This window comes from Strongylocentrotus purpuratus, unplaced genomic scaffold, assembly GCF_000002235.5.
Source record: "Strongylocentrotus purpuratus isolate Spur 01 unplaced genomic scaffold, Spur_5.0 spur5_scaffold_4, whole genome shotgun sequence".
Lineage (NCBI taxonomy): Eukaryota > Metazoa > Echinodermata > Echinoidea > Camarodonta > Strongylocentrotidae > Strongylocentrotus > Strongylocentrotus purpuratus.
The window spans coordinates 35,887,689-35,907,870 of NW_022145610.1; the positions used below are offsets into that span (position 1 = coordinate 35,887,689).

Here is a 20,182-nt window from a genome sequence, read left to right on the forward strand (position 1 = left end):
ACCTGACCTTCAATGCGCAATGGCACTACTGCGCATTTTACGAGCAGTAGTTAATCACGAAACGATTAACGATCGCAATGAAATTTCTGTGTGTGAAAGGCTCGTGATTAGTTTAAACACGTTTCAAACACGTTTATACTAATCATGTTTATAGAATTTTAGCTGTGTGTAAAAAGGCTGTAGGTAGAATGAAGTCTGGAATAGCCCAAAATAGCTGGTGTCAAAGCCAAAAATCAGGCAATAACCTGAAGGTACCCAATATCAAAAGAGAAAACCCAACAGAGAAAGGAAATGTGGTATATACCTGTCACTAAATATATGATCCTCTTTAAGAGTCTTAGGTGAAGGTTCTTCATATGGCAGTGGTCCAGCATGCTTTCCATCTTGATCAATGATCTCTGATGGAAACAAGCCTGGATCCTGCAATGATACAAAAATAAAATTCTTCTACATTATTACAACCACCAGGGTATTACATTTTAATGAAGATATCAACGAGTCTGCATTCCAAAAATATAAAGTAAAACATTGACAACAATGCTGATTTTTTTTAAATAATTATTTATCATCGTATTTCCTCTTTAATGCATCTCATAACTCATTAAATACTCAATATGTCTTATTACAAAAATCTATTGGTAAACATACAATAGAAAATTCACAGTTAAGCTTATCACTTTAATAAAAGCTTTTTACTCACTCAAGCATGGATGCATGGATGTTCAATTTACAGTGATGACATCATTGTCTGACATATTAATACAGGATTGGGAATGTGTGATGGACTGTAAGTCTACAATCCACACACAAAGATATAATCTGTTGAGAGCCAAAATTGCAATAACTCTATTCAAAAGGATAACTTAACATGGTCTCAACAGACACACACACAAAAAAAAATCACATGAACATAATTCTAGACCTGGCATATGCTGTCACTTTAACACAAGTAATCAAGTAAAGATATTTCAGCAACGTATTGTAATTAAATTTCATTATAATGTGAATGTAACTGTACACAATTTCTTGATGTACCGCGTCATTCCTGGAATAAAGCCAATTTAATTTTAACAAAAAATCAAAACAACTTCTAGACATGTATGGGTAAAACCTCTTGCATGTATGCCCAATTATGAACAATAAAAATAAAATTGAGAGAGGAAAACGACATGGTTGCCTTTTGTTGCATAACATCAGTCTTTTTTGTATCAGGCACAATGGATAATCTCTGATTGAAGTAAACAAATATTTGCACAAAGTTCTCACTTTCTCAGCATACAATTATGCTAACTCTCTTACTAATTGTACCTCCATGTACATGTAGGATCACATTGCCTTATTCTTAAATCTCATATCAGTGTACATTCAGTAAATTGGTACTTTGGCGTTAAAAATGTCATATCTCTGTTTCAGCTTTGTGTGCATCAAAAATTACTATTTTCCTGATTGATGTACACTGCAGTAATGAAACGTGCAGAGTATAATTAGCAAGGAAACAAATATGAACATTTGAGATAGGTACAGAGAATTACAAAAAAAACTGTAACCATAGATTTTCACTGTAAGTCATCAATACAAGATTCATAGAGGCAGTAGGATACAGACTGTCAGCAATTTACCAATCATGAAATGATTCTAGGTTACATCTTTAAAATTTACAGACACCTAATCTGTTGGTAATACTGTAGTTACACAATTAGTGCTGTAGTCAAACGTTTAACCGTCCGGTATCCGACCGGCCATGGCGGATTCCGTTTTGAATTGGACGGTTTTGTTTTCCCGTGTTTTATTTATTTATTTTTTTTAAAGTTTCGATTTATGCCCCTCCACCTGGCACTATGCCTGGCAATGTCTCCCAGCTCAGTAATCGGTGTGTTGACTCACCACTCTGAAACTAGCATGATACTCCAATTTGTCTGTCATCTTGGTTTGAAAGTAATCTTTGTAGTAGATCTCAATATGTAGTTTATAATAATAATTCATTCAATTTTTACACATGGTGTTTTTTCTTTACGTTAATGATCTTACACATTCTTCTAAAAATGACGTTGTTACTATTATTTGTGACAAGTTCACAAGCACAAATCGGCGCCTATAACTGCACCTCGCAGTTAAATGAAAGTCCTTCCCGCTTTTTCAAACGGACCTGGCTTGTCGGCAACAACAACAACAATATTTAAAAAAAAAAATTTTAAACAAATTAAAAAAAAAAAAAAAAGAGATATAAAAATATGGAGATATCCGTGATGTTACAGCATTATACACAATACACGATATCAGATCATGGGCCTACTTTATAATCATAGCAGACTTATGGCATGATAAGACAACCAATGGTCCATCAGCCTGCAGTTGCAACTAGCGGAATATTTGGTCGAGATAATATCCCAAGGAATGTTGGTCTTGTTTCCAAAATATCCCGCTATTTGGGAAATAGCGGGCTGATTTGCGCCCGACCGAGCTAGTTTGTGATGATCGTATTGGTCTGGTGAGGATGCAATTTCGAGCTTCTGGATAATATCCTGAGTCTGAAAATAGCGGGTTATTGGCAAACTCGAGCTGATAATAACGGGCCTATGGAGATTGAGGTGTCCATTGTCAGATAACCAGGTCAATGGGTAGCTCTTAACGATTCTTTGAATTAACTTCATCAAGGGTCATTATGTTAAAGGTTTGTTTAATTTGTTGATTAAAAGATAGATTAGGTGGGTGGTGATTTGAGTGGAGTTTGTTCATTCTAGTTATAACATCTATGATTTAAGATTTATTTGCAATATAGTATGAATGCAATTCTCGCTACCCCAAATAGCGATTCTGCCGAGATCCGGGGAAAATCCTGAAAACGCGCATTGCATTATGGGATAGCTTTTCGACATTACAGCTTCCTGTGCAGGCGCTATATTACTAGGCGCGATAGCGCAAACGTAAAACGCCGTCGCCACACAACGTGTATGCACCGAATATGTCGTCTGCTCGGTCTTGTTTTTTTTTCGCAAATATTTCAACGTTTATTTGAACATTTCATTCGTTGTTTTTTGCGTCTTTTGACATCAGTGACGATGGTTTTCTTTTGTGAGGCTGCACAGTGCTGGGCTCATGATTCCAAGCGTAAGAACCCTAAAAAATGGGGGTGGATGAAGGCCGTGACTTGGGATGGGACTCTATACCGAGAGTTGTAGTGACGACCCGAGAGAGTGAAAATTACCTCGTCTCGCGAATTTCGAGATTTTCGTACCTATTTAGGGTAGCGAGAATTGCTGTCATTCTGGGAATAAACTTTAATTCACCCATCACATACTGATAATTTTTCTTCACACTTCCAGGAAGTAAATTAACCATCACCATGACCACGTAAAACAGGATAAGGTATGGACCAATGCCATTCACTGAGAACTCAATGAAGGACATGAATCTAAGGCAGGTTCAGATGGAAAAATCTATCTCTAGAGGTAGTTTGCGAGCAAACATCCTTGTCAATAATAACATTATGATATATCACAAGGTCTATTAAAATAGATGGGCCCTGTAACATCCCATAGCTGTGAATTTGATAAGGTATAGTACATACACTGTATAGTTTTAAATTGCCTCAAAAAGCCATGTATACGTAAAGCGTCCAATTTGCGTCTACACTAGGAGACTACCCCCAAACTTAGCACTTCAACTCCTCTGGGACAAGTCCTTACTGACCTCACTTGTTGGCAAGCTGGGCTTAGCAAGGTCAAGCCTACAATCAATAGATTAAGCCTATACAATGATATCAATAGGCGCATCGTCATCATCATCTTGAGGTTGCCAAATAGCCTGCTATTTCTGATTTGGGAAATAATCCCGAAGTTATACAAATCACGTCTTCATCAGCTCGAGATTCGACCTCGAAACTCGACCTTGAGAAATTAGCTCGAGATATTTTGCTCAGCGTTAGCGCATAGTGCAAGTCTTTGGTCTGGTGAAGACGCACAGGACAAATAGCTGGATATTTTGCCAAATAGTGGGATATTTGCAAACTATCCCGACCAAATATCCCGCTAATTGCTACTTCAATCTGATGAAGTCGCAAATTAGCTGGATAGTTTGCGATCGGGATAGTTCAAATAGCTGGATATTTGGCAATCTCAAGATAGTGAAAACAGGCCTAATGGTCCGCCCATTTAGATGTACCTATTCCAACCATTTTTGAAGAAAAAAAAACACTGTGAAAACATGTGCCCAAACTTCTGACATGCTTTTGATATTTACCAATACTTTTGGTTTATCTGCTTGTTTGGGCATACATACATGTACATGCAGGCCTATAAATAGGTATAACTTTTAAATATTCATAATGGAATTCTCATGTCATTTTACTTGCAGATCTGTTTTTGTCCAACAACTCTCCTCCACATCCATTAGAATTAGGACAGGGAGCAAGCTACATATCAGTTATTCTGTTAATTTTCCTGTCCCTGGTATTCAATTAGTAGCCATATTGTCTCGATTTGTAAACTTGTTCATTATGTAAAATGATGTATTTCTATGCTGAATATAAAATGACAATAATGATAAATATGATACTAAGCTATAGATAGGTTTCCATTATTAACACCTATCCTCTTCTATCTTCTTTCATCTTGGTGTTAAAAACAACTTTGATAACGAATAGCTTCATGAAATTTACTGATGTGCGAAAACAGGACTGAGAAGGGCAAGGGTCCATTGAAGATTCTACTTCCATTCTAAATGTCAACATTCATACCAAAACGTGTACTACTATCAAATTCCCACGTCACCCGTACAGATCAAACAATGCAGTTTGGTCAGACAAACAAGAGTACTACACGTGTACTACAACTGTATACTATCAAATTCCTACGTCACCCGTACAGATCAAACAATGCAGTTTGATCAGACAAACAAGAGTACTAAACGTGTACCTATCTACATTGTATATGTGCCATTATATCCCGCATACGGTACTAAGAATCTTGCAATCTGATTGGTTTAAACAAGGTCACATGATCAATGATAGATAAGTACTATCTCCCTGCGATAGGACTTTTGTACAGTAATTTTTTTGCTGCTGCCCCACTTTGCCATATAAGCATAGCAAAATAGGTTACGCGAAATGTCAATGTCAATGTCAAATGAGTGCGCATCGACTTTATAACATGTACTAGCAGGACCCGCGGAAATCCGCGGGATTCTAGAGGGGGGCGGGGGGTGTAAATAGTATAGAGACTGTCTAAATTAAAACCACCAAGAACTTTCTTTGCCATTCAGGCCATTAAAAAATATACATGTTAAGCGTCCCCGCCCGCTTCCTTTTTGGGGGCCGCCTCCTCTTTTTTTTTTTTTTGAAATTTTTTTAATTTTTTTTTTTTTTTTGTATGAAAGAAAAAAATAGCATCCCCGCCCACTTCCTTTTTGGGAGCCGCCTCCTTTTTTTCTTTTTTTTTTTTTGAAGGAAAAAAAACATGAAAAGCACTGCTAAAATGTATTTCTGATTTAAAAAAAAAAAAAAAAATTGTCGGCCGCCATCTTGAAAAATAGCCCGAATGTCAGGAAAAATGTACGGAGCGGCCATTTTGAAAGGAAAAAAAAAAGGGCCTCCTCCTTCCCATTTTTTGAAAAAACAGGACGCTATAAGCATGTTTTTTTTTCAATTTGGCCTTATATTAAATAAAAAAAAACAATCCAACTGTACCGGTAGTTATTCTTTCAGCCACTGGAACAGGCAAAAAATTAAGTTTTTCATTTCGGGGGCTCCATTTCAAATTTTTTGGAAATTTTCGGGGGCTACTTTTTCAACTTTCGGGGGCTCTTTTTCCATTTTGGGGGCTCTTTTTTCTGGGGCTACTTTTTCATTAATTCATCAAAGGATAAGCCTACAGTTTGTTGAGATTTGTTTAGTAGGCTAATGTTTTGGGCTTCCTGCTTCATAATTGCCTATTAAAAAAGAAACCCCTTTTTCTAGTTCAATAACTTAGTTTTCATGCATTGATTTGATGCAAGAACTGTAACATAATAGACCCTAGATAGTCATTATTTCTGGCCATGAATTCCGATTATCATTTTTCAAAGTAAAATTTTCACAAGAAAATCAAACAGTCTTTTAAAAACGTAGACATTAGAGTCTAGTAATACTTTTACTAATTCTAAGCTCAGGTTTCGTAAATCTATTCACGAAACTATATTGAAATCGCGGCAATAATGATGCAAACCAACAGATAACAATTTCAAAGTGTCAAATCTCTTCGACTCGAATTCAACTCACACACTGCTGCATAACTGCAGCGTAACTCCAGGAAACTTCAACACCGGCGCCGCAGGCGTCGGACGCCTGCGCTGCCGGTTTTGGAGCTTCCTGGAGTTAACTGCAACTCAGCTCATCTCACACACACTACACCGTGGCAATGCACTGTATTGTATGCGTGTCAGTTACGGTGATTTTGTCTGATTTTCTTTACTTTGAAGAAATAATTATCAAAATTACGTAAACATGGCGAGAACATCACAAAATAGGCTTTAATTTCATACCTCTATTTATGGAAACTTTATAATATTGCAGCAATCGTGAATTCGAGATGGAAATTGATTGCAGTTTCGCGATGTTTAGTGGTTCATGGTCTAGATTCAGCTTCTACCAAAACAAAATCGACCGCCAAAAACTCGAGCCCTACGCTCCGTCTCGATCTCGCAACTGCGAAAATGTACGTGTTTTGGCGTACTTGCGTGCGACATGGTAAGCCAGGTAAGGTATGGAATATGGTTCGAGTTTTTTTACGACCGATTTTTGTGTATACAATTTTATACGGATAGTCATCGGTCGTGTGTCTACGGATGTAATGTTGAATATCCATGAGGTATCTCTGTCGTCACGCATATCCTGCATTATGCATGTCGCTTCTGTTTTCGCCCTGGACGTCGACACGGAGGAGGACCTCGGGCGGAGTATAGCCAATTCCACAGAGTAGACTCTCCCGCGGACGATGGCACCGGGCACGGGTACCCCGAGGGGAGGGTTCAGGAGGAGATAGCCGCACCAACTTGGGTCGGCGATCTCATTAAAAAACAATAGAATACAAAGGCTCGCCGAGACGTCGTGCCCCCCGCGGAGCCTTAGCGTATTACTTTGTAGATGCATGTTGTGCTTTGTAAAATCTAGCTGAAGCTAGACTGTCTGCAGAATTAGTTCTTTTGATTATGTAAAATTCAATTTAATAGACCTTATTGCCGATGTGGGATATAAAACAAATATTAACCTCCTTTACTCGGGCAATGTCATGCCATTCTCAATTTCATAATTTCCTCTTTTTAAAAACATATGTAATTTTCATTCAGACAATTGAAAATAAGACTGGATAGCAAACATGCATGACTAGATGATATAATAATGATACTAATCATTATAGTAAACATTTTTAATGCGCCATGTCTGTCAAAATAGACACTCTAATGGGTGCAGTTTGTGAAGAAAAAAATGTATAATTGTGGGCATTCATCTATAAAGAAATTCAAGAAAAGAAAGCAAATAAAAATAATTTTAACATTGTCACTGGCAGTTAATTATCCTTGTTCCCTGACATTTGGGGAAGACCTCCCAACAACAGAACAAGTTAGTATAAATTATGATGTGGCAGTAAGTGCACACAGTTAATAAATGGAATGTCCATGTAGCTATAACTTAAAAGAAACCTCACCCCATATAAAAACTGTACATGTAGGTACCGTATTCTGAAAAATTAAGATTTATTCTTGCCCTTTTAAATTTTCCTCACGAAAGTGTACAAGAGATATATAAATGAAGATATTCTTGGCATGATGCAATGCCTTTTAGCATTACATGGGTGCAGCCATTTTCTTGAAAATGTAACATGTACCAGGCTAAGTTGTACATGTATCATGCACCAAGCTTTAGTTAGAAAGACTTTTAATGCAATAACAAAACTACTTTTCAAACTGGAAAAATCATAGCTGAGAAGGTAAAAATTATATTAGGTGAAAAATATATAACAGGAGAACAATTGTAACTCATTTATTTAACAATATTAAAATATAGCAGTTAACAAATCTATTTCATTTATAAAATAGGAAAACTTCACCCTAGAAGAGCACCAGCTTATTTATTCAATTTGCGTTCTGGTAATTGTGGTACAAAAGATAATAGCAGGTGAATAAAATACTTCATCGCCACACACATGTGGGAAGGAAACATCCATAAATTTGAATACATTTACTTGATAAACTACTTTGAATAGTAAGTCGAATTATCAAGAAAATGATGGCACATGTCGTGCTGAGAAACGGTACATAATTCTTGCTTTATGCCTCTTTCACAATCTTTGATGGGGAATTTTGTAAATTGATGGGCAAAAATATAATAAATCTCTTAGCGAGTGGGGTGAGGTTTCCTTTAAGAACAATTGTATTTTGTTGTAGTATCAAACCAAGACTGAACAGAAGAATTGACAGAAAACTAGAAAGTACAAATAATGCAATAGATTACATGATTTAAAACATGGCAGCCTCAGAAATGTGAAAGACAACGATAAACAGAGTGGAAGTTTATGGGCTCCAATCATTTAATTTTTTATCAACATACACCCTGTCTAACATTTAAGAACAACAAAAATCTATGATTCCTAAATCTTGTGTTCATATGTTTGCAAACGATGGGAGTCCTGTTGCACCAACTTTATGTCAATATTGACATTACCATTGACAGGTAGGGCCTATGGTGCAGAGGGTGTCATGATATCATAATGAAGTCAACTTTACCATTTAAATGATATCTCATCAGGACCTCAGGTTAAGGGCTTTGAGTGATCAAGTTGTCTCCCTACCCCCCCCCCCCCTTCCCCCTAAAAGGAGCTCTGTATACCGGTAGGGCCATTCTTTTTACATTTTTAATTTCTATCCAAGAGCTTTTTTTTCTTCCAAATTCCAGACTTACAATGTACACTAGCCCCAGCTTTTTGTGTGATGGATACGAGTCACTTTGTACGATTGAGAGTATGTCCGATTGCACCTGAACTGTAATCATGCATGAACCTCAGAATATGTGTTTTTAGTACACAACATTGTAATTTTACATCCAAACCATTATAATTATAAAGGCACAAAGTGAAATTTCATTTTCATCTGTGCACTCCACATGTACAATATAACGTCATAATTATTTGGATGGTTTTAGTGATTTGGGGAGACTGGGTTGAAAGGTAGGACCAGCAATATTCAGAATGCACCGGTGGATATTAATTTATGAATTTTATATTTTAACTAAATTAAATAATGTATGCAGTTGGTCGAACCAGTACAGCACCAAAAACATCCCACATGGCACACACCTACACCACGCCCAAAGTACAGCCACTAGGCCTACAGTTTTTACTCCCAAGATGCATTAATAAATTCATTCCACCTGGTAGTACAGTCTGCTGTGGTATGGCAAGTTGCAAAAAGCATTGGCATGGTTATGTTCTATTTAATTACTTTAATTACCCATTTACTTCAGTACGGTACTTAAAATTAGTTAATTCAGACACAAATAGTGCTGTATTATGTGCTGTGGCATCTATAGAAAAGTACCCTGAACATCATTTCAGAAGACTATCATAAGGACATATACATATGTGTACTTGAACTTTGACCCAATGGTGAGAACCTGTCATCAACTAATCCTACTTCCAGTTTCAATCCTTTCTCAACTAATCCTACTTCCAGTTTCAATCCTTTCTCAACTAATCCTACTTCCAGTTTCAATCCTTTCTCAACTAATCCTACTTCCAGTTTCAATCCTTTCTCAACTAATCCTACTTCCAGTTTCAATCCTTTCTCAACTAATCCTACTTCCAGTTTCAATCCTTTCTCAACTAATCCTACTTCCAGTTTCAATCCTTTCTCAACTAATCCTACTTCCAGTTTCAATCCTTTCTCAACTAATCCTACTTCCAGTTTCAATCCTTTCTCAACTAATCCTACTTCCAGTTTCAATCCTTTCTCAACTAATCCTACTTCCAGTTTCAATCCTTTCTCAACTAATCCTACTTCCAGTTTCAATCCTTTCTCAACTAATCCTACTTCCACTTTCAATCCTTTCTCAACTAATCCTACTTCCACTTTCAATCCTTTCTCAACTAATCCTATATCCAGTTTCAATCCTTTCTCAACTAATCCTATATCCAGTTTCAATCCTTTCTCAGCTAATCCTACTTCTAGTTTCAATCCTTTCTCAACTTATCCTACTTCCAGTTTCAATCCTTTCTCATACACAACAGAAGAAAGAAATACTGTAGTACACATTATCTGATTTGTATTTTAACTACCCGGTATATGATTTCTCTGCAAATTTGGTTTAGAATTCCAGCTAGGGGCAGAACTACACATAAGGATGAATTCTAAAAATTGAACAACAAATAAATGAATTTATGAAAATACAGACATTCTAGAGCATACTTTCATTTTTAAAGTAGATATTCATTGAAATTAAAAAACTAATTTCATTTCATTATTGCAAAGTTAAAACTTTGATTCAACAAGGTTACCAAAATTAAATGCTTGGAAACATTCAAAGTAATGATTATTATAAATTATAAAACGCTTGAATACAGCCCGGGCATAGCACCTGAAGAGCTCTCCGAACGCTGCTGAGATGTGTGAGATCACAGTATGGACAAGATTTGCACAAGCAGACGATGTGTTTTCATCTTTTCTTGAGTTCTTTCTCTTACTTCACTACCGTCAAGCTAAATGTATAATCTATTGCCTCACTCTAAACCCCGCACATGATTTTATTTGATGACAAATGCAGCGATACAAAAATAAAGGAATCTGTCGCTTTTAAACAAAATAAGACGCCATTGAATATTCAGCTGCACACACCGCGGTATGTTTGGCGTTTCAAAAGGGAACAAATGCCGTCCTTAATATCATTCCGGGGGGTTTTCCAATTCGAAAGTCTGATTTCTTTGATTGTTAATTAACCCCTATCCTGTGTATTTATAAGCAAAAGATTTTTGTTATCGGAATCAGGTCATATCCCTTTTTGAATGGTTTGACATGCCATCACATTTATATACACTAAACTCATTATAATTTGACAAATAAAAGCTTTGCAATTATGTTCATTCTTTATGGGATGTCGTCTGCTTGGGCAGTATTGGTCCCAATAGTGACGTCATTAAAACATCGGGGTTTTTTGGCGAATCTCTCGTATATCCCAGCTGCTATGGAGGTGGTTGTATTTGTATTTTTATAAATCACCTGATATGTAGTTGACCTAAAACTTGTACGATTGCCATCTGTTAGCTTACCAGTTTCTAGTCATACATTATTTGACATTTGTGATTTTCTTTGAATTTCACCTTAAAGGATCGTTGCCTACCCTCATATGTGTATCTATAATGAGGAAATTAAGGAAATCTATTTTTCATCCCTTCACCTTTTACTTACTGGTACGTGGCTGTGTCAAAAGATAAGAACTATGTGAAACTCTGAATACTGTATTGTGGCTATAAAACTCTGAATATATATGTGGCATTAAGCCAATAGCATTAAATTGTTACGAAATGAGATAATTTTCAGAAATGGTTTCTGGTGAAATAATTCTTTCCAGCATTTACATGGACATCACATTTATATAACACAACATAAATTTTGGTCTATAATATAGTTTGTGAATAGGAGTACAGTAGTGCATACTATCATGCCTGTAACAGCATTATTATCTAAAAATATGGCGTTTAAACATTGGCCCAAATTCACAAAGGAGGTTTAAACTTGAATAACCCATGGTTTAAATCTACATTTACATAACCCATGGTCTAAATTAGCGCAAAATAAGCATGACACAGTCAGAGGTCCAATATTAGACGCGCGTAAGGCAAGGTAGGCTTAATTTGCGCTAATTCTAAGCAATGGGTTATGTACATGTAAACGAAGGTTCAAACCATGGGTTAAATTTAAACCTCCTTTGTGAATTCGGGCCATTTAGAGTAAACTAGGGATTTTATCTGATCAAATTTGGTCAAGCCATCAAAGGTCACTTTGTTTTTCATACTATTGTCACAAAGTCCATAGTGCTCTTACTTGAATATGACATGTGAATGGATGTTTGTAAAACAAAGACTCATATTATAGAGCTTTTTATAGTCCTAAATCAGGCTGTTAGTCTAGCTCAATCTCCAGCAATTATTTTTTTTTTCTTCAGAATACATCATGCATTGCAACACCATTGGTGTAATATGGCCACATTGGGAGAGTGAAGGGAGAGCAGTCACATACATTGTACATAAATCAGTCAATCTAATACTAAGTGAACATGATGTAATAATATTCATTCCAGAACCAACCTCTAGTCTAGGCTCTCCAGTCTCCATATAATACCACCTTTGGATTGTCTAATTATCAAATCAATATTTCACAAAGTGGATGGAAGTAATCAAGCAACATCAAACTTGAAATAGGATACATTACAATCATAGTGCAGTGTAAAGGGAATCAACTACCTAAGGCCCCCCCCCCCAAAAAAAAAAACATGTTTAGCGTCCTGCTTTTTTGAAAAATAGAAAGGAGGCCCTTTTCTAAAAAAAATTTCCTTTCAAAATGGCTGCTCGGTACATTTTCCCTGACAGTTGGGCTTTTTTTCAAGATAGTCGCTGACATTTTTTAAATATTTTTTTAAAATCAGAAATAGATCCATTTTAGCAGTGTTTTTCATGTTTTTTTTCTTTAGAAAAATTTAAAATTAAAAAAACAAACAAACAAAAAATAGGAGGCGGCCCCCAAAAAGGAAACGGGCCGGGACCCTAAAAATCTATATATTTTTTTAATGGCCTAAAGGAATAATAAGAAGGGCGGGGGGGGGGGGGGGGGGGGGGGGGGGGCAAATGCATATCATGAAAAGACCTACCGGTACTATCTTTATCTACCATATACAGGATGTATGAGATATATTCAAATGGTGAAAGGTGAATGTTCATAAAGGGCTGGGGGCTTTTACTTTGAATCCCGCAAGGAAACGAACATCCAACATCCAAAAACAGCTTTTACACTTTAGTAAGCTGATATACCAGCATGGAAACTGCAAACTTAATCAAGGAAAGACATTCCACTTTCATATAAATGAACTCTACATATCATTTTATTATGTACATGTACATCAGATCCAGTCCAACACTACCTATGTTTAAACATACATGTCGAGAATATCTTTTTGAGAGATTACAAAATATGTTAAAGTAAATCCTGGAAAGCCATGTGTGTATGTGTGTATGTGGGTGTGTCTGTGTGTGTGTGCGTGGGTGTGTATGTGTATGTGTGTTATCTTTTTTTCTGTTCCCATATTTACTCATTAGTTATCATTGTAAATATGTTTTTGTCATCGGTTATTCTAAATACTGTTATTTTGTTTTTGTTTATGTACCTTTTAAGGGGCCCCTTATCACAAGCTCTGCTTCTCCGGGGTCCCAAACCTATCATGTTTTTTATTTCTTTTGTGTCAATTGATTGTAAAATGTTGTGTTTGATTGGTTTGAATAAACTTGAGCTTGAACTTGAACTGTGTCATACAATTCAATTCAATTCAAGGTTTATTAAAAAAACATGTGTCGCAGCCCAATGACTGAATTGGTCATGTGTACAATTAAAACACTCATTGCATATTTCAAACATAGAATACAGATACAATTGATTTGTCAACATTGAAATATATATAGTTGATATGATAAGATAGCTTGGGCAGCAAAAATAAGAAAATAGAATATAACACAAAGTCAGGAAAATGGCGAAACATGAAGAAAAGAAGTAAAAGAGGAAGCTGTAGAAAATGCATGTACATCAAAAAATATTAATTGCATAGTGCATACATGTACAATGTATCTTGAAAGAGTCATTAAGACAATATACGAATATAAAAAATAGAAAATAGCATATTCTTTTCATAACATACCTGCTCTTTGGCTGAATTCTGTTGAGCTTGATCCTCAATGACTCCTTCCTCCCTCTCTCTCTTCCTGCCCTCACTATTGCTCATATGAAGCTCCAGTGCGCTCACATGGTTCTGGACGTAGCAAGAATTATATGAAAGAGAAGCTAATGTTGTGATAAAAGTGAAAATAATTTGAGAGCTTTCTTTTCTGATGTTTCTCCAATTACTACAAGTTATTAATATAAATGGGATTAAATAAAAGACAATAAAAAGGTTAATATTAATACAACAAACTACAACACTCACAAGATGTACATGTTCTTTTGGGAGGGAAAAGCAGGGGGGGGGAAGTTTTATGATATGAATTCACAAAACACATACAGGGTTTAATAGAAAGGTTTATATAGATAGAACCCCTATAGCTACATACACTTGTAAGAAGTCCTACAATTGGTTTTGTATGTTTTATCCCTGTTTGGTCGAGGCTAGATCATACATGTAAGGAAGGGGGAACTATGGTTTAGGGGGGGGGGGGGGGTATGCGGCAGTCAGAACTCAACTATATATTATTGAACACAGGGCTTGACACTAACAGGCGCCTCGGACACATGGGCGGTAAAAATCTAAATCCAGACCCAAACGAAATAAGAAATGTTTACATAGGGCTCATACATACAGACTCTAAAAACATCAATCCTCCGGACCCTTTTAAACAAGTTAGTGTGCAGCCCTAATGTACATGTATGACCACAGGTTTCCCATCTAGCACCCACCTAGCCCCCCCCCCCCCAGAAGTTTTATTCACTTGGCAAAATCACAACCTTATCAAATTTGTTCACGCTTTTTCTCAACAAATTAACCCCCTAAACAATACTTGCTAAAAATAACTACCGGTATTATTGATTTGTGCAATTCAAGTTTGCACACATTCCAGACTAAGGATGGGGAAAAGGGTACACGGAATGTGTTACAAACTCAACAAACATACAATTAAAAACTAAGTTTTTCATATTTGTTTAAAACAAAGTATGTGAAAAAATAATTTTTATTATCCACTTGGCAAAATCACAACCTTATCAAATTTGTTCACGCTTTTTCTCAACAAATTAACCCCCTAAACAATACTTGCTAAAAATAACTACCGGTATTATTGATTTGTGCAATTCGAATCTGCACACATTCCAGACTAAGGATGGGGAAAAGGGTACACGGAATGTGTTACAAACTCAACAAACATACAATTAAAAACTAAGTTTTTCATATTTGTTTAAAACAAAGTTTGTGAAAAAATAATATTTCCAGAATTATGTTTCTTCATAATGTGACATATTAAAGCTTACATCTGAAAGTAATCAACAGCAGCTCTAATTCAAACAGTACATCTTTCATTCCTGAGTTACAATAAACATCATATTCACAAGGGGTATGAATAATTCAGTTGTTAGCTGTACCCTTTTCCCTGATTCATGGATATGACAACGTACATATGCCACGCACCTTTCAACCCAAAACATCCCTTTTCACACTTAATTTATTTTGGTAATACGTGGGTACAGCAGTCTTTTACCCTCCCCCTCCCCCAACAAACTATTTAAACACTTCATTTTCATAATGCAAACCCCATTTTGAAGCAGAATATATTTGAAAACTTCCTGAATCTACCTTACAAGCTGATATTTTCACATACAGATATTTTCGCGAATGTCAGGCTAAGATACATTTTCATGAGTCGTTGCTTTCGCGAAAGGTACACAGAAGAATTATGAATGGGCATGAAGTATTCACAAACTTCTCACGCCAACACATACACACACAGACTCAGTCTTCTTCTTCTTCTTCCAATTGGAGTACATACCTCTTTACAGAGTATTTTTGTACTATACTGGGGTGTGAGGTGGACCACTACACCAGGGTTTCCCCCTACTCTTATAAGAATAGTGCACTGGGTTCTTAACGTGCGAAGGTTACGACACACAAAAATTGAGATGAAGAGTTTATAATAAATTTGCTACAACCTTACAACAAAATGTCAATTTCTGTGATTTTTGCCAAAATTATGGTCCATTAAAATATGAATAAACGTCAAGTTATCTTCAATGATTATTGGAAAACTATGTATCAAATTGGCAATATGAATATTCATTTGGGGGTAGGGGAACTTTCCTTTCCATATTTTAACTTGTATTTGATTGGTTGGGGGGTAAAGAGTGAGGTAATTATATTAGCATAATGTTATGTTCGGCTTTGTTTTTTAATTGTTTACGAGTGACGTCATAGCAAGCATGGCACAGCCCACCAAGCGCGCACAGGCTACGTACGTGCCAACCATGCATTAGTAAATGATGTGTTAATGTGTTTTCCTTAAAAGGGTTGAGGTACCTTTTGTGCATGAGTCTGCTTTGACTGTCCAATAGCAAGTCCATCTTGTGAAGCCTCTCCCACATTGCCATTGATGCTACAAAGTGATAACCTGGAAATGAAGATAAATAAATTGTTGATCGTGACTTCTTCATTTTAAATTCAAACTTGTTGAAATCCAATTTTATATTTATTTCTTACTGCTTATAAATACAAATGGATAATAGTTTGCAACAGGAGTTTTAGTTATCCACTGAGAACATGAGCACTACAGGTTTGTAGCATCTTCAATCATGCCAAATCTATTCAAATCGACCTACGATAAAATCGTAACTGATTCATCAATTGTTTACAAAAATAAAAGCATATATTTCTAGGAATCTTCAATCCCACTCAATGCAATATTTCTAATGGTCAGTGGGGATAGAAATATCTTCTAAAGGATCTCATATTTCTAATACTCATAACTTTCTTATTATTGGTCCAATTTATTTCAAACTTTCGCCATTCTCTTTCTCTGATATTTCTGCTTTCGTTGGAATGAACAACAAGGGTTGGATTGCCCTTTAACCTTCTTTACCTTTTTCTCATGCTTTTTCCATCCTCATCCTCAAATATTTTTGTTACACTACGGTATATCCTTGACATCTTTTTCCGTTATCGACCAATTGCAAATCTGAAATTGTGTTCTCCAAATACAGTGCAAAATTGTCATGATTTAATGGACTTCAATTTTTAGTCTAACATCCCTAGAGTAAAGGAGCCCGTTTTCGGCCACTTAAGACAAAATCCTATTTTTAGGACTCTTTACTTCCTATTTATTATCATTTCTTGTTCAAATCATGAAGCAAATATATTATTATTTAAACAAAAAAAGAATCCCAGAAAAAAATCACGAATTGCCATGACAATATTCATTTCAATTTTCACTGTTTTGGAGCCCGTTATCGGCCGAGCGTTTCAGTTTACGGCCGCATGTACAAAGTCAATAGGAAGCGCTCGCGCGCGCCGTGCGTTTCCGCGCTGATGTACAGCACAAGCGGGCGGAGCAGGTATCCCACGCCGGAGCTCCCTGGTGCTCGCCTGGCCGAAGACAGGCACAGCGGTGATCGGAAGTTGGAATCTGAATTAGACAGAGATATCGTGTGTGCGTCGCGGTGTGCGGCTGCATTGATTTAATACATGCGATGACATACTTTTGAGCTTGCGACTAGCACAAAATCGGGCTTTAAATCTGAAAAATACTTGAAATAAAGCTCATTTTATGGTACCCATATTTCTTACAGACACGCGTAAGATACTCGATTTTTCAGATTTGGGTAGCGGGACCGGCGATTACATCGCTAAAATGTGATATTTTAGGATATATTTTCCATTGCAAATGTGGTTCTTCAGTGACACTGGCATGGTATGGTATGTGTGGGATATGTGTTATGCTATTATGCGATGTATTTTAGAGTGATTTTACCTTGCATCCAACCAATCGGCCGAAAACGGGAGCTGGCCGATTACGGGCTCCTTTACTCTACTAGACTACTAGAGTAAAGTACCCGGTAATCGGTCAGCTCCGGTTTTCGGCCAATTGGTTGGATACATGGTAAAATCACTTTAAAATACATCGCATAATAGCATAACACATATCCCACACATACCATACCATGCCAGTGTCACTGAAGAACCACATTTGCAATGAAAAATATATCCTAAAATATCACATTTTAGCGATGTAATCGGCGGTCCCGCTACCCAAATCTGAAAAATCGAGTTTCTTACGCGTGTATGTAAGAAATATGGGTACCATAAAATGAGCTTTATTTCAAGTATTTTTCAGATATAGAGCCCGATTTTGTGCTGGTCGCAAGCTCAAAAGTATCTCATCGCATGTATTAAATCAATGCAGCCGCACACCGCGACGCACACACGATATGTCTGTCTAATTCAGATTCCAACTTCCGATCACCGCTGTGCCTGTATTCGGCCAGGCGAGCACCCGGGAGCTCCGGCGTGGGATACCTGCTCCGCCCGCTTGTGCTATACATCAGCGCAGAAACGCACGGCGCGCGCGAGCGCTTCCTATTGACTTTGTACATGCGGCCGTAAACTGAAACGCTCGGCCGATAACCGGCTCCAAAACAGTGAAAATTGAAATGAATATTGTCATGGCAATTCGTGATTTTTTTTTGGGATTCTTTTTTTGTTTAAATAATAATAATATTTGCTTCATGATTTGAACAAGAAATGATAATAAATAGGAAGTAAAGAGTCCAATAAATAGGATTTTGTCTTAAGTGGCCGAAAACCGGGTACTTTACTCTAGAGTAAAGTACCCGGTAATCGGTCAGCTCCGGTTTTCGGCCAATTGGTTGGATACATGGTAAAATCACTTTAAAATACATCGCATAATAGCATAACACATATCCCACACATACCATACCATGCCAGTGTCACTGAAGAACCACATTTGCAATGAAAAATATATCCTAAAATATCACATTTTAGCGATGTAATCGGCGGTCCCGCTACCCAAATCTGAAAAATCGAGTTTCTTACGCGTGTATGTAAGAAATATGGGTACCATAAAATGAGCTTTATTTCAAGTATTTTTCAGATATAGAGCCCGATTTTGTGCTGGTCGCAAGCTCAAAAGTATCTCATCGCATGTATTAAATCAATGCAGCCGCACACCGAGACGCACACACGATATGTCCGTCTAATTCAGATTCCAACTTCCGATCACCGCTGTGCCTGTATTCGGTCAGGCGAGCACCCGGGAGCTCCGGCGTGGGATACCTGCTCCGCCCGCGTGTGCTATACATCAGCGCAGAAACGCACGGGCGCGCGCGAGCGCTTCCGATTGACTTTGTACATGCGGCCGTAAACTGAAACGCTCGGCCGATAACCGGCTCCAAAACAGTGAAAATTGAAATGAATATTGTCATGGCAATTCGTGATTTTTTTTGGGGATTCTTTTTTTGTTTAAATAATAATAATATTTGCTTCATGATTTGAACAAGAAATGATAATAAATAGGAAGTAAAGAGTCCAATAAATAGGATTTTGTCTTAAGTGGCCGAAAACCGGGTACTTTACTCTAGTACTCTTTTGACTTTTTTTTCTAGGCCGATATTTCTCAGTTTTGAATGCTTCAATGTATTTTTTCTCTAAAAAACGTTTTTTTTTTTTAAGCCGACCGTAGATTTCAAGATTTTGGGGTCGGTCGAAAAGGGCACGCCCACTTCCAATGTTCCAAGCACAAGAATGACAATCAGGCCTACACAAATATTAACATGTGGGACTGTAGATTAACTGTGTATTGTAAGTGCGATGCTCAACCAAGCAGCTCTTCGAACAGGTTCATAGTAATGCAGCAGTTTTTGTAATGGTTTTGAAATAAAATATACTTACGAAGACACTGCAAATAGGTAGATGAACAACCATGCTACAAGACAACTTAGAGTCGTCATCTTGATACACACACTATCCTAGGTGACCATTCCTCTTCAATGCGACAACCTAGATCGTGCATCGCGTCATCTCTTTCTAACAAATGGTATCGCAGAATGAACAAATACGATTCCAAAAGCAAACTAAAGATACACAATCATATAGGTCGGGTTAACCCTTCTGGCACTGGATATTGCCAGGCGCGGATCCAGGATTTATTAGGGGGGGGCCACTTTTTTTTTTGGGGGGGGGGTCCGAAAAAAAAATCGTAACGACTCAGCCAGCCCCTATATAAGCGGGGGGGGGGGGGGGGGGGGGAAGAGGACACCTTTTTTTTTTGGTCTCGAAATTTTAAATTTGACATTTTGTTCCGTTGGGGGGGGGGGGGGGGGTGAGGTCACCTTTTTTAGGTCAGCCATTGGCATTTTTTTTTTTACGTTTCATTAAATCATTAGAGAAAGAAGACGATTCGTT

General features: G+C 37.1%; 1 protein-coding gene across 2 annotated transcripts in view; it reads right to left on the reverse strand.

Annotated features, from left to right (window-relative positions):
• Positions 1-19,809, reverse strand: part of LOC754542 (SUN domain-containing ossification factor) — a 49,975-nt gene extending 30,166 nt beyond the window's left edge. For both annotated transcript variants that reach the window (XM_030998240.1, XM_001186094.4), the window contains exons 1-4: positions 19,670-19,809; positions 16,286-16,376; positions 13,928-14,038; positions 305-420 (exon numbers count right to left, since the gene is read on the reverse strand). In XM_030998240.1, coding sequence (XP_030854100.1) covers positions 305-420; positions 13,928-14,038; positions 16,286-16,376; positions 19,670-19,728 — 377 coding nt within the window. In that variant the 5' untranslated portion in view covers positions 19,729-19,809. The remainder of the gene's footprint in view (positions 1-304; positions 421-13,927; positions 14,039-16,285; positions 16,377-19,669) is intronic.
• Between the last annotated feature and the right edge of the window lie 373 nt (positions 19,810-20,182).